General features: G+C 40.0%; 1 protein-coding gene across 1 annotated transcript; it reads left to right on the top strand.

The window, feature by feature from the left end:
* The first annotated feature begins 14109 nt into the window (after positions 1 to 14109).
* LOC104449147 (auxin-responsive protein SAUR50) lies at positions 14110 to 15475 on the top strand. Its single transcript, XM_010063186.3, has one exon. The coding sequence runs from the start codon at positions 14222 to 14224 to the stop codon at positions 14669 to 14671; it is 450 nt and encodes a 149-aa protein (XP_010061488.1). The 5' UTR covers positions 14110 to 14221; the 3' UTR covers positions 14672 to 15475.
* The last annotated feature ends 805 nt before the right edge of the window (positions 15476 to 16280 follow it).

The following is a 16280-nucleotide window of genomic DNA, read 5'->3' as shown; positions in this document are numbered from 1 at the left end:
TTTGCTTTGAACGGAATAAATATTTTAAGTTCGTACCAAAATTTTCCAGTTTGTTTTTTTTTAAATAAAGTGTAAACTTGACTTTGAATTCTCATTATCATAAAATGTTCATCAATTTAATTTTGTTCATGGTGAGTAAAGTCAAACATTCTGAACATAGTTATAAGTGCATACTCTGAAGAAAAGTTTATAAATAAACTTTGTTCCAAATTGTTCTCACGTGCCTTTTTTTTTTCGATAAAGTGTAAACTTGGTATTGCATTATAACTCTAATGAAATGCTCATCAATTTAATTTTGTTCATAGTTGTTGAAGACAAACATTTTGAACATGATCATGTGCATACTTGGAACAAAATTTCATAAGTAAAAATCCCACCATAAGAGCTACCTAAAAGAAGAATACTTCATAGATCTCTACGTAGACCCTTTCATACATAACATCATAATAATGAAGTAATATAGTTCATTGTTCAACTTCATCACATTGGATTTGATAAGTGAATACTTAAAAACAAAATTACAAAAGTCAGAAACACAAAGTCATGAAATTTCAGGCATATTATGATCCCTCGCCATTTTATTTGCAATCCTTGTCCTAAGCATGTTTATTCCAGGTGCATCATGCAATGTATCATCTGCAACCTCCAATTCTGTAGGTCCGCATGGATATTCCGGATCTCCATATATGGAAAAGTTTCTATCCATCGCATCTTGATCACGAATATAATTGTGGAGAGCACAACAAGCAATTACAACAAATGCTTGCTTCCGAATTGTAAATGGAGGCATCTGTCTCAAAATGGTGAATCGATTCTTTAATGCCCCAAATGACCTCTCAATTACATTTCTCAATGAAGAGTGCTTTTTGTTGAACAATTCTCTTGCTGTCCTTGGTTGTCCCCCATTCCCTCTATACTCGCTTAGATGATACCGATCGCCTTTAAATGGATTTAAAAATCCTGGAAGTGCTGCATAACCTGAATCTACCACGTAATATTTCCCTGTAACATGCTTATCAATTTAATTTTGTTGTGATATTGAACCATAATATATAATCATAAAATTGTCTTCATAAACAAAGTAAATACCAGGTGGTAGTCGGGGAAATTGCAGTTGCGGATTTTCGAGTGCTGCTGAAAGCACTCGACAATCGTTGGCAGATCCTTCCCATCCAGCATACACGAAAGTAAATTTCATATCAAAAGAGCAAATACACAGCACATTCTGGGTTGTTCTCCCACTCCTACCTCTAAATGGAATCTGCTGAGACACGAACGGTAGCATCTATATGGGTGCCATCCATAGCACCTACGCAGCCCTGTTAATATATTAACAATCAATATCATATAAGATTATCAAGTACATGTATTTGACGGTATAAAATTAATATAAAAATCATACCTTGAAATAGCGTTTATGACTAGGATCAATAAGAATTTCTTGTGGAATGACGTCAAAGGACGGTGGTTTGATTATCTCCTTTGAAAATTTGATCATTGCTTTCAACACTCTATTGAAATACTTGCTAATCGTTTCTCCTGAATGTTGGAATCTCTCACATAAATCTCTATTTGAGTTATTGTGAGTAACCACACTTAAAAATATCCCAACTTGTTCATCTATGTGAACAAATCGACTATCTTTCAACCAACCCCTTACCCTCATTAAGTCACATAAATTCAGAAAAACATGTCTCTCCATCCTAAATGCTTCATATATCCTATCTGAATGTCCATGAACAATCTCCCTTATCCATTCTCTTCCTGATAATTGACTGTCCCTAATAGGTTCTCTCGTATGGAGGGATGTCTCCATCGCAGCTAAGCAGAGCCACGCTACCAATATGTTAATGTCATCACCCGAGAATTGTTCAACTGGTTGTACTTGCTCATTAGACACACTATTTGATCCCCCTTCCATAGTACCTATACAATCACAAAAATGACCAAAACATCAATATAGATTTTGAAAACACATCATAATAATAATTAATAACATAAGTCATAAAATCTCAATAAGATATTACAAGAGTCTCAACACTAATCATATTTGAATAAACTAAAGATTAATAGATAATATACATCATACAGTCTAATGAAACTCCATGCAATTCATAATATATTTCCAAATATCAACTAAAGAAATTGAAGAAGGCCAATCCTCCTTGCAGGTATGCATGTAATGAAAGCCTCCCTCCATTCACGATTGACGCATGCTCGTTCCACTGCTTTATTGTAAACATCTTGCTCTAGCTCGGGCATATTGTTTAGAATCTGGACCGCAGAGATACGAAGAAAGGGTCAACAGGTGGTTGTGAAGTCCCCGAGCTCGCGAGCCATCACCAGATGGACTTGGTGACTTAACTTTTAGAAAATCTTGTATGGCTCTACAAGTTTCATCAAAACTGGATTGGTTGCTCTTTCTTCTCCGCTTACTATTTGGAGTTCTATCCAATTTGTGCTTCCCACGAGCTGAAGTTCCAATATCGTCTGCTGTAAAAAGTCTGTCATCACTATGGTATCCAATGAAATCATTTGCATTGCTACCATCATAGTCACCACCTCCACCTGCATTGACACCATCTGCACCGCCACCACTATTGTCACCCCGTACATTGTCATCATCATTGTCATCATCATCCGACAGATTGTCTTCTTGAGCACATCCTACGGCATAATTCCCAGTAGCATATGTACCACCAAAAATAATACAAAGCTCAGGATACTGAGGAAGTCCATTCTTCCTGAATCTTGCCCACTCGACATTATCCTACAATTTTTACAATAATGACATTTCAGCAATATAATCATACATTTCATAATTGACATTTGTAATAATATCAAAATGACCACAAAGTTAAGAAATACCTTGATATGAGATTCCCATACACTTGGATCTTCGACAGTAACTCTTTTGTTGACATTATCCCAACCAAATCCGGACTGAGAAATGAGTTTGTGAAAACTGCCATACTGTTGTTTCAGTTTGTTTACCTTGTTCCTCAGCTGAACCATGGTAAATTGGAATCTGTCATTTGCGAGTTCGGACCGTACATTCCTCCACCCGACTTTGTTGAAAGTGGAAGAGGTGCGGTTTCCCTTTTTGACCTCATCCACCAATAAGCCGATAAGTATATTGGTTATAGACTCCGTCCACTTTGCATTGAATGCGTGTCTCTCGGATGCCATTGAATCTTCGACCGGTTGAGCATCACATGAGTTATGAATTAAATCATTAACATAAAACCGTAAGAACTACACGCCATATACAAAATTAGCATGGTAACCTATATGGATCCGTATACCCCATCCTATTTTGTGAATGGTCCAACTAAATTATAAGATCTCTAAGATTAAGAAAATGAAAAAAAAAAGAACCGAGAGGCCAACCTTAGCGTGCGGATGATTGTTTCCAAATTCAGCAAATTGCGATTTATGTGGCAGGGACTGGCAAATTCGGAACAGAGCAAGGGAAAAAGAGTATGTCTTCGTGGATTGGCACCGGCAAGGCGGAACTTTGGATGGATCCACCGAAGTTCTCAAAGCATCAGCGTTCACTTGAGAATGAATCAACCAATTGAGGATGTACCTTAAGTAAAGAAAAATTCAAGACAATAAGCAATAAGGCAACAACGAAACAGCACCCTCCATTCTCTGCAAATCCATAACTTAAAGAGAAAAAATCGAAGCATTATAGTCATAAGATATCAAGGATCTCGCATAATGTATAATCCCCAACATTCCTACAAAAAAAAGTCGAACAACGTTGTTCTTATAGATTCACAAAGAATGTACTAAATGAACAAGTCGACAACGTTGTTCTTCTCACGTGCCTTTTTTCTTTTTCTTTTTCTGTTCTTTTCTTTTCTTTCACTTTTATTTTTCTCCTCCCCTTTAGTCTACCCCTCTACACGTTCTCTTCTTCGGGCGTCATCTTCTTCCTTTTGTCTTTCTCCCCTTGAGTCGCAAGGGTTCATAGAGACACACAGAAAATACTAATATTCGACCAAATCCAAGCAATACGGGACAAAACGCAAATTGAGAACAACAGGAGATATTTGCCATAGAACAACAAGATCGCGGGACAACAGGATCGTGGGACAAAGATCAACAGAACAGCAACTCGTCATGGTGTCGAGGAACGCCAGCAAAGGCCAGATCTAACAACACCCATCAATACATCATATTCACGTATACGTTGGAATATTCCTCCTTGTTCTTAGTGAACCGCTAGTTTTGTCATTTCAAAAAACAAGTAAATGCATAGACTGCCCCGTAAACCAATCAATTGATAAACATCCTTTGATAGACGAATGAAGAAACCAAGGAAAACCAATCAACACAAGCACAAAAGAAAGAGTATTTACCTCTGTATTGAGAGCCCAATGGTTAGTTCTTGGAAGACCCGGAAAGAGAATGAACCGGGATGAATATGCTACTTTTGCTCATACATGGCAAAGCGAGCAAGAGAAGGGTTTGGTCAGATTTGAAGAGAGCAACTAGTGACGGTTAATTGTATATTTATTCCATGAATGTATCTCTCGCGCTCTCTCTCGGTGCGTGATGAACGGCGGTGGACTATTTTGGTATTGTAGTGATGGACGAGAGAGAAGAGTTCCGAAATTGAGATTTGAGAGCGAGATTTAATAATTATTTCTTGTCGATTGAGAAAAATTATAAGTGCTTAAGTGCTCGGGGGGAGAAACCGAAAGATCCAACCTTTGCCCGCCCAACCACCCTTCAACACGGCCGCTGCAAACCCCACACACTCACTCACAGTCAAACCGAACTCGCTCGCCAGCTGAGTTACCTCTGTTGAAACCAGGCCATCTATTCTTTTTTCAAGCGAAACACAGGAAAATGATGAATTTTGGGACTGATTCCGGACGACCCAGAAGTAAAACAACCACAAGAAATTCAAGAATTCATCAAAGAGGGAGGATCAAATTTGAAATACTTGTTGCGAAGTTGATGGAAGATGGTGGTGGCGAGCCGAGCTCGAGCAAGGCGCGACGCTCGCTGCCCCGCGCTCGCTCGAGCCGAGCCCGAGCAGCGCGACGCCGCGCTCGCTCGCTCGAGCCGAGCCCGAGCCGAGCCCGAGCAGCAGCGACGCTCGCTCGCTCGCTCGCTCGAGCCGAGCCCGAGCTCGAGCAGCAGCGGCGACGCTCGTTGCTCTCGCTCGCTCGAGCCGAGCCCGAGCAGCAGCAAAGCTCACTGCTCGCTCGCTCGAGCCGAGCCCGAGCTGAGAGCGGCGACGCTCGGCTCGCTCGCTCAAGCCGAGCCCGAGCAGCGGCGGCTCGCTGCTCGCTCGCTCGCCCGGATCTCGAGTGAGCGGACGAGCTGCTCGTCGCGATCCGGGGAGCAACGCTCGCCCGGATCTGCGAGACTCGCTCGAGCAAGCGGCTCGCAGATCCGGGCAAGCGATTCCTCGAGCGAGCCCTAACACTCGAGCTCTCGCCGAAGTGAAGACAATCGGTGAAGGAGGAGCAAGGTGACGACGTTTACCTGGTGAAGGAGCAGGCGGCTGTCGAGACGGGCGCCGAGAAGACGATGGAATTCTGCGCTCGCGGGAGGAGGCGCTCGTCGCGGGAGGAGACGCTCGTCGCGGGAGACGCTCGTCGCGAGGTCGGAGGAGGAGAAGCTCGTCGCTCGTCGCAGGTCGCCGGAGGAGAAGCTCTTCGCCCATCACTCGTCGCTTGTCGCGGTCGCGGGAGGAAGCTCGTCGCGGGGGAGAGGAGGCCCTGTTCGAGCACTATCCAAGAAATAAGAAAGGAACACAATTTTGTTCCTTTTTTGTTTCGATTTGTGTTCAAAACAAGAAACAAGTTTTTTTGTTTCTTGTTTCTGTTTTTTTGTTCCTGGGAACAAAAGAACAAAAAGGAACGAAACGCACACAAACGCGTTTACTGTTCCTTTTTGTTCCCGAGAACAAAAAACAGAAATTTCTGTTCACGGGAAAGGTGCAGCCAAACGTGCCCTAAGGCTGCGTTTGTTTTTTGTTCATTTTTTCTGTTTCTAAACACTTTTTTTGTTTTTCTGTTCCTGGGAACAAAAAAGAAACAGAAACACGTTTGGACGCGTTTCTGTTTCTTTTTTGTTCTTTTGTTCCCAGGAACAAATGTAGAACAGAAATAAGAAACAAAAAAATTGTGTTTCTTATTTCTGGAACACAATTGAAGAACAAAAGAGGAACAAAAACATAACTCTCGTGTTTCTTTTCTATTTCTTGGTCATTCCTTCGAACACCGCAGCCTCTCCTCCTCCATCTTCTCCACCGCCATCTTCTCCGGCGCCTCCCACTCTCCGGCGCCGACAGCCGCCTCTGTCTCGAGACCATCCGGCTTCTCCACCGTCGTCCTCTCCGGCGACGACAGCCGCTGCTCCTTCACCAGGTGAACCTGCTCACTCCTCTTCTTCACCGATTGACGAGGCCCTCGCAGATCTGGGCGATGGCTGGTTGGAGCTCGAGCGGCTCGAGCTCCGACCAGCCATCGCCCGGATCTAGGGCACCGTTGCTCGCCGGATTTGCGGCGGCGGCTCGTCGCTCGCTCGCTCGAGATCCGGACGAGCATGCTCGCCCAGATCTGGCGAGCAACGGTGCCCTAGATCGAAAGTTTGGTTGCAGCGAGCCCTGCTCTGCTCGCTCGCTGCAGAGCAGAGCAAGGCCCGCTTGCTTACTGCTCGAGCGAGCGGACGGTCGTTGCTCCTCGCTCGCGCGACGAGCGTTGAGATTCCCTTTTTTTCATTCTAGTTATTGACATGTGAAGGGGTGAAGAAGATTAAAGATAGAATCAAAAGATTTGTGACTAATCCCTCCCCCTCTTTCTTGGACTAATTGGATCTTTAGCAATTCATGCAAGAATTGGTCTCAAGGTGGAGGGGCGACTTGCTTGGTTGAATTTTCTATTTTGGATATGAACTAATCACATAATATTCGCAGTAATTTGGATTTAGCTTTGGGAATTTTGGGAAGGAATCTCTTTTCTCCTACATAGAGCTCCATTTATTAAGATATTGGCTAAACTCATAGACTTGTTTGATGTCAAATGTGCCTATAATAATGTATTGCTTCTTCAGCCTACTGTACTGGAAATTTTTTTTTTATTAAACAAAATTTTGAGCTGTCGTGTGACCATAGTGTTGAATGAGCATTGGCTTATGAAAATGTTAGGCTTTTATGTTGATTCAGAACATAATGAATGGGAAAACTTGTGAACTACTGCAAGCTGAAAAACTTATAGAAATTTTTTGACTCTTGCACATGCTGAGACATGTTTTTGCATGTTGCATATGTGGAGACGTGTTGCATGTTTTGAAATGCTAACATAAGGACTTTAGTCAAAAGTACACTATAGACTTGAATTATTTTGGTTGTTGATCTGAAGCATGTCCTACGGATGGTTTTGATGTTTACTATATAGACTGTGGTCAGAATATGCAAGGCTGTGTAAGGAGTGCTTGTCATGTAGGGAAGAGTTGCATATACCAGTAATGCTTTTGATTTCTCTGACTAGTCCATTGTTTCAGTTATCTGTGCTAATGTCAGGTATTTTAAATTTTCTTATCCTTGTGTCGAGCATAGGTTCCCTGGAAGAGTCTTGGGAAAGAGCCAGTTATTGTTTTGATAGAACGTGTATTCATTCTTGCCCATCCTGCATCTGATCAGCATACTCTCAAGGTATGTTCTTCTAATCCTTGGCTGCAAAGGGACATATGGATCATTATTAATAATAGGGTTTTGTTAATGGTCTTTGGGGCTCTTGTTAATCAATTAATTAAGGAAGCTCAACAATTTCCAATCTACTAATTGTCCTTGTGTCATGCGCATGCGATGTCCTGAAAATTGAATTATTGGAGGTAAAGTATACTGTTAACAGTATCCTTAATAATAATCACATCGGTTTATGCTCCCCTCGTACTCATTATAAAAGCATATATATTGTCTGCTGTAGGAGGAGGACAAGGATAAACTCTTTGAGGCCAAACTTCAACAGATTGAGGTGTGTATGTTGGATGCATGCATGATCGTTGCTTCCACATTTATTTGGTGTCATTTTCTTTTGATCATCATGATGTTGTTGCTTTTTACTTTTGGGTTTGTGATTTTCTTGTGCATTGGAGCATTTTGTGTTTGACTGTCAACTCTTTCTTGATGCATAAATTCCTTTTTGTGTGAAATTTTAGTATTTTTTTTCTCATTATAGATTAATCTCCCATGATATTTATTTGTAACACCAGTAGAAAAAAGTGGTTGATTGTGGTTGGAGCTTTTAGGAACTTTTTTTGGGGGGGGGGTGGTTGGTGTCCAATGGCTGATTAGTTGCACCAGATTTTCGTTTTGTGCAAGAGTTGTATTGTGATTTTTGCCGTAGTTTGATAAACTGAACTATTTACATTTGATCCATCACTATTGAAACTGTACACTCTTGTCCTCACAACATTAAGATTGCTCCCAGATATTGACTCCTTGACTTTTGTAACATTCTCAATTGATTGGCCTTGATGTTAAAGTAATCTCGACCAATCCGTGCTTAGACTGCAGCAAAAGAGCTTTTGAACTGGAACACATTTAAGCTTGGCTGATTATCTTGTTACTCGTGTGCAAGTTGACACCATTGTCAATGAATCATCTCTTTGAAGAGTACATGGTACAAGTGCCAACATGTGATGCTTGATTGTGCATAATTTTAGAGAGCTGGCGTGGATTCAATGGTTCCATCGTCCTGCTAACTTCAATTTGTGGCTCAATGCAGGAAGCAAAATCAGCAACTGTTGAAGCAATATCAAAGCCGAAAGTTGGAAATGTATGTTTGGAGAGGACCTCCAGTCTATTTGATAGTATTTTTGTTTTTTTATAGCAGCTCCATGACCTATTGTCTCCTGTAATTTTGTTTTTAAGTACTCACTTATCAAATTCAATGTGATGAAGTTGAACAATGAACTCTATTACTTCATTATTGTGATGTTATATATGAAAGGGTCTATGTAGAGATCTATAAGATATTCTTCTTTTAGCTAGCTCTTATTGTACAAATTTTACTTACAAAATTTTGTTCCAAGTATACACATGATCATGTTCAGAATGTTTGTCTTCACCCACCATGAACAAAATTAAATTAATGAGCATTTCATTAAAGTGATAATGCAATACCAAGTTTATACTTTATTTAAAGAAAAGGCACATGACAAAAATTTGGTACAAAGTTTATTTATAAAATTTTCTTCAAAGTATGCGCTTATAACCATGTTCAGAATGTTTGACTTTACTCACCATGAACAAAATTAAATTGATGAGCATTTTATGATAATGAGAATTCAAAATCAAGTTTACACTTCATTAAAAAAAAATAATTGGGAAAATTTTGGTACAAACTTAAAAAATTTTCTTCCAAGTAAGCAAATATGATCATGTTTAGAATGTTTGTTTTCACTTACTATGAACATAATTAAATTGATGAGCATTTCATGAGAATGATAATTTAATACCAAGTTTACATTTTATTAAAAAAAAACACTTGAAAAACAAATTGGAACAAAAATTTTGTGCGATTACCAAACGTGTTTTACTTTTTTTTTCTATTCCGAAAACAGAAAATTTGTACGATTCTACAAACGTGTTTCTTTCTTCTTTTTCTATTTTAGAAACAGAAATTTTATACGATTACCAAACGCGTTTTTTGTTCAAAATTGTTCCCGGAACAGAAACACATTTTTCTATTTCTGTTTCTGGAACAATTTTTAAACAAAACGTTACCAAACGCACCCTAAAACTTCTCACCATGTTTATTTATTTCTTGATTTACTAAAAACTCGTGCCAATGTTTAGATAAGTGTAATCCATGCATACACAAAGTGGATGGCTTAATTTTTAAAGTACCCAATAGAGATATTGCCTAATTACTTTTAGTATACAATATTCAGTAAAAATTGTAGCATACTCACCATTTCTTGTTTACGATTGTTTCAAATTACCATCTGAGATCCAACTTGACACATCTAACCAATAAAGTAGTATTTACAATAGTGTCGGATGTAAGAGACACATTAATATGCGAGATCGTCAATGGGACCATCACATTAGAACATATGTATGATGAAGTGCCATCATCACACATGGTTCTTATTACTGATTATTTGGGAAATTATTATGAATCAAGAAAAATAAAATATTGAAATTGACACTGTCTGCAGTTCACGCATCTGAGGAACATCCCCCCTAATTCTGCATATTTTCCCCCAGACTTTCCTACAACAGTATCTCCATATGGCAACAAAACAAAAAATATGTTGTCTGTTGATGAATCCAATGAAACAAAGTGAGGGGCGATAAAGACACAAGTGCATTGAATTTGAGTTATTATTGAAGGGGGAGTTTCTAACAGGAACTTTCTGTGTAGCTATTTATTTTTATTTTTATTTTTTTGCTGTTTTCTGTTCATTTTTTTGGACTTATACCAAGCGCTTGAGATCCTAGAACAATTGTGGGGTATCATATGCTATGGCGACACTTCTGAGGGGAGGAATGAACATGAAACCCTGAGGTCCCTAACATGCACGTGGACCCACCCCAAGTGATTGGCCCATCTTGACCATTCAATGTGCATGCTCTTCCATAATAGTGACATTAGACCTAGGAGATCTTTAAGGTAGGGGAATAATGGAAAATGATTGATGGTTGATGTTCTCTTTAAGTGCCACACGTCCTGCGCTTGTTCATCTAATCAGGAAGAGGAAATTAGTAAATATTAACTGAGCTCCGATTGGGTAGGATTCTCCATGGAAGGACAGTATTGTAGTTAGGAGGAAACAACTTTTGGCATTTTGTTTTGGGACTTTAAAAAAAGAGAAAGAGAGATGGGGCATCCTTGCACATGGGGTATGGTCAGATTTGGCGAAGCTGAAGAATATTTTCTAAGTTTTTTTTTTTAATTATCTCGCTAGGAAACAGAAGCATCTTCAGATGGGAATTATAAAGAAATGCTTAGCTACAATATTGCCGAAAACGACATGAAATTTTTAAGACGTGGAAACTACCAACTTTCTACTTCTATACTTGGGGATGTATAAGCATGTCGTATGGCACTTTCTTACACATTAGAATACATTGGTTACTCGGGAGATCTTTTAATCTTTTGCACACCAGTGGAACATAATAAGGAGTACGCCGGTCATATTGTTGTTAAGAAGTAAAGCATATTTGACGTTATACACTCATTCTCCCACGACGATGGACTTGATGGTAATGCAGTAGAAATCCTGATATGTCATCGAGAGCAAACAATTGTTGAATAATACGTGGCATACAAAGAAAAGGAACACATAAATGCCTGAAAAGGGGTGTAAGAAATTAAAATCAATACCTCTTACTCTAATCCAACTTGAAATATTGGTATTAGAGTATCACTTGTAATGTACTTTGCATTATGACTATATTTATCACTCCATCTTCATGTGGTTGTATCGAATATATTTTGTGCATGATATTTTAACAATATAAGAATATTTTCAACTCAACTTATCTTTAGGAATATAGATAAATGATTCTGTTTACATGGATTGAAAGGTTATATCAACAACATGAATAATTACTCTTATTAGGTAACTTCATATTGGAGTTTCTAATTCGTACAATATCCATCATGTAAGAGCTGAGCATTTATCCTCACTCAAAACTTGAATGTGACCGTAGTCCAAATATATAAATAAAATTTCAACTTTTTATTTTGGTTTGTCTTGTTAAGTCTTCTAGTGGGTAAGAGAGAGGATCAACTCAACTACTTCAAAACCCTAATTCCAACAGAGCATGTGGTGGGTTTTTCTTTTTTCTTTTTCTTTTTAACTCCTCGTTCCATCTTCAATTCCCCACACCCCCATGCGATACAGAAAAGCATTCCTCAAGGCAGGACAGCGCGAAATCTGTCCTTTTTTTATTTTTATTTTTTTTATCTGGTTGTTCCCTTTTAGCTTAGGTAGGCCTTGGCGGCTAGATTAAATATTTAACAAAAGTTCTTAGAACTTTATTTTTATTTTCCTTTTATTTTTTGCGTTTACTTTTTAATTAAATAATCTTGGGGTCAATAAAAGCGACCTTATATTCCCTAATGTGTTAGCGGTGTATTTTATTCATCGTACCGTGGGCTGCTTCTGCCGGCACTTCCTCAGCCGAGAGTGGGAAGTTAAGACAAGTAGTTTTATGGCACTAGCGGTTGGAGTCGCACTAACGACCACCAAGTATCTTACCACTCCTTTTATTTTAATTAAAAATGAAAAGATAAATAATTGCGATATGCCACAGCGTATGAGCTATGTGAAAATTTGTGTTTTTTTAGTAGGATTTCAAAAAATGGTTCCAAGCATTCTTAAGAAATAATTGGCAACACTTAATTTACAAAATGACCTCGGAAGCAACAAAAATACGAGGATAGAAAGGTTATTTTTTAAGGCAATGCGGGCCCTTTTGGAGGATGAGGATAATGGGGATTCTGAAATTATTGTACAAGATATGTGCCTCAACTCTCTCAAACGATCACTTAAATCCTAAAATTTTTCAAAATGTTTTAATGAAGCAACACTTCCGACAAATCGCATTTTAGTTGTTACAATAAGGGTTGCGCTTAATGAGTATTTTGTAGGTACTTGTTGAGTATACTTGATTTAGAAAGATACATTTTTTAAAGCCTGGAAATTCCAATAAGGGCTGTGTGTGATCCAAGGACGGTTAGTGCACTGGAAATTACAATATTCTCTAAATTGGTTATTTAAAAAGTGTTCTAAGAGTGTTTATTAACGAAATCCTTACAAATAAAAGGGTTACTTCATCAATGCAATTCGTTAAAGAATGCAGCACTCTTATCAAGCGACGGATTAAGGAAATTTTCTATGTTAAGATGTTAACTCTCTTTTTCCTAGTGATGAGTAATCGATAATTTGAGAATTAAACTATTCAATACTATATGTGTTCTGATATATTAAAGGTTGAAGGGAATATGAAGAGAATTCAACTAATTAAGCAAGGCAATAAAGGCATGAGAATTGAACTAATTAACCAAGGTAATAAATCATATTAGCCCTACCTTTTGTAGCAACCTAACACGTCACGATTACTCGTCTGGCCAACTATCGTCATTGGTAGGTGGGTTTACTCCAATGTACTTTCTCATCATGTAGGGTAAAGATTTTTCCACGCTATCAATTATGAATGTTCTCGATTAACCGTCTCCTAACAAATGGCCAATTCGCATCCACTAAAGGCATATATTTTCTTGCATGGAGCATCTATATAAGCTACCCAGGGCATAAATAACATTGGATATGAAAACTAAATAAATCTCTTGACCTATGAAAATACCCTGCTAATATCGTGAGTTGGATAAAACACAGGTCAAAGCCTCGAGTGAATTGCTCGCGCATGGAATTATTTGCGTTTGTTGAGGAGAGGAACCGAATTTCTGTTGTCAATATTCTAAGTTGAACTCTCGAGATTCTCTTAATATCTTCGTTATGTGAACCCATACTGACTTCATTGTGAGATATTATGGCTCGATACTAGATTATGTGCGCTCTTGCTTGTTTCCCATTGTGTCTTTGAAATTTGTTAAAATATTTAAACATTAAACCACACATTTATTTAAGAGCTTAATTTTTTAGGATAATTAGAAATGGTCTCATAAAACCTCACATTTTATTAAAGCAAGAGGCCCCAAATTTACATTTTTTCCAAATCCCTTATTTGCCTCCCCATTATATATTTCCACATGTAGCACTAAGTTCAAGTTCAATTTAAGTATAATGGGAATAGCAGATAGCAGATTTTGGTTACCGATATAGCAAAAGGATTTCCCAAAGCAACAATAGAATCCATATTCAATTCGGGAGCAATTATTGTATTGCTCTCACCAAATCACCTCATCTTTAAACCTACTCTTCTAATGCACATTGGCAATCGAAGCCGAACTCCAACGCAAAATCCCACCCACAAATCTGTCCAATCACTGCCCCTCAGAACTGGCTGACCCCACAGAGAATCTCGTAATTTCCTGCAAAACTCGAGGGCAATTCCACAATCCCGCCCCTATAAAACCCTCCTCGCTCTCGCCCCTGAAAGTCCCCCCGAGTTTCTCTCTCTATCGTCACTCGAGGTTAACCAGATCCGAAGGAAGAAGGAGACCCAGAAGTAAAGCTCAGCAAAAGGAGAGAACTGTCCATCGCTTTCCGGGGGAAAATGTCGGCTGGAATCGGGAAATGCAGCAAGATCCGCCACATCGTGAGGCTGCGGCAGATGCTGCGGCGGTGGCGGATCAAGGCGCGAGCCTCCTCCGCCGCCGGGGGCCGCATCCCGGCGGACGTTCCGGCGGGGCACGTGGCGGTGTGCGTCGGGGAGGGGTGCAGGCGGTTCGTGGTGCGGGCGACGCACCTGAACCACCCCATCTTCCGGAAGCTCCTCGTCCAGGCCGAGGAGGAGTACGGGTTCGCCAACCACGGGCCCCTCACCATCCCCTGCGACGAGTCCTTCTTCGAGGAGGCCCTCCGGTTGGTCTCCCGGCCGGACTGCACCGCCCGGGCCGCCAACCTCGAGGACTTCCAGCGGCACTACTGCCACGCCGGCCGCCTCGACTTCTGGCCCGAGTCCCGGCCCCTGCTCCACGGGCTTGCCGAGAAGACTATCTGGTGAAACCCCCGCTAGAGACACGTAAAAAGCGTTGACCGAGACCGATGCCGCGGAGATCTTCACGTGTCGAAACGATCGCTTCGTCGTCTCTCTCGGCGCCGATGCAGAGACGGCGAGATGGACGATCGGGTCGCGTGGTGATGCTGCAAATCGGTCCGAGGAAACACGATTTGCGTGCCTAGCATTCCTCGAGCTCCGGTTGCTCGGAAATAGGAAAAGGGTAGCGGCGCCGGCTAAACAAAATGCGGCGGCTCCGGCCCGGGTTCGACTCAGTCCGAGTAAGGAAGGTGGCTGAGTTTTGGTTCGATGTGTACAGCGTGACTCGGGCGAGTTGGCGAGGGTTGGGTTGGGGGGTTTTACACTTTTGTCTTTTGACTTACCATTTGCCGAAAGGTAAGTCTAATGGGGTTTTTTCTCTCTTTTTTTTTCCTAAGAAGCATTAATTTTTTTCTCTTTTATTTCCCCTTAATTTCGGGGGAGTAATTGTAATTTGATTATATTCGGGTCGAGCTCGAGGGAGAAGGGTTGCTCCGGATGAGAATTCCTATGGAGATGGCAAAGAAAGGGGTGGAGACCGGCCGTGTCCCACCGAGTCGTCCCGAGTTCGAATCGGAGCGGAGGCTATCTCCGATGAGGTACCATAAAAGCCGCAATTTGAGCCGAATCGAAGCAAAGAGGAGGTCCTGAAGCTATTGAGCAGGAGGAGTGGATCTTTTGCTATTTTTTCTTCCTTTTTCTTTTTAATTTTGTAAATTATGTAATTTATTGATTGATTAATGGGAAAATTAAGGAGATTTTCGGCGCGAATGATTCTCCATGAACAGCTAACGTGAATAATTGGCACGGCCATTTTTAAAGCATCGAGAAAAATAAGAGAAAAAAACTCTTTCCGTGCCCTTTGTGTGGTGGCAGCAAGCCATGTGAAACCCTGGGGAATTTTTGTTCTTTTTTTGTTTGTTTTCGAAAGTGAGCACCCAGCCAATGGGGCTTTGTTTCGCCTGATTCTCTCCTCTCTCTCTCTCTCTCTCTCTCTCTCTCTCTCTCTCTCTCTCTGTTCATTTCACTTTCGAAAAGAAAATTATATGCTTTCTCTCGTTTGTTTTAGAAGACTTTTGGTCTTTTAGGTAGATCAATTGTTCATACAATCTTCTATATCAATGTGAAGCCACAATTCAGGTTGTAAGTTTCCATTGATATGAATACAAGTGTTTATTTCGACCCAAAAAAAAAAAAAATGTGAAGCCACATTTGCGAGTCAAGTGATCCAAAATCGATGCTATCTTTTGTAAAGTTGGAGGACCATGCATCTTCTGAAATAGATCTTCAAAATGCGTAATCTATCCGACGGGATAAATCCTAAAGAGTGAAATTGTGAATCAAATTGATTGGATTTTGACTCTATATAAAACATATCTTTTATATTTTCTTTTTAATTTTTTAGTTTCAAAATTTATAATAAGTATAAGAGGGACATAACTAAATTGATGCTTAATTATATGGATACGAGATCTAAAGAGATTGAATCCAACGGTTAATATAGTCAGAGAAAATTCTTAAAGGGACACTGTGTTATTTTAAGACCAATTGAAGAAGCGGTTCTGTATTAGAACCA

Source organism: Eucalyptus grandis, chromosome 6, assembly GCF_016545825.1.
Source record: "Eucalyptus grandis isolate ANBG69807.140 chromosome 6, ASM1654582v1, whole genome shotgun sequence".
NCBI classification, from domain to species: Eukaryota; Viridiplantae; Streptophyta; class Magnoliopsida; order Myrtales; family Myrtaceae; genus Eucalyptus; species Eucalyptus grandis.
Note: the sequence above shows the minus strand (reverse complement) of the source record. Positions and strands in the feature narration are given on the sequence as shown.

What these genes read in the sequence shown, in the direction of transcription:
- LOC104449147 (XM_010063186.3), top strand. Translation starts at nt 14,222, where the DNA reads ATGTCGGCTGGAATCGGGAAATGCAGCAAGATCCGCCACATCGTGAGG.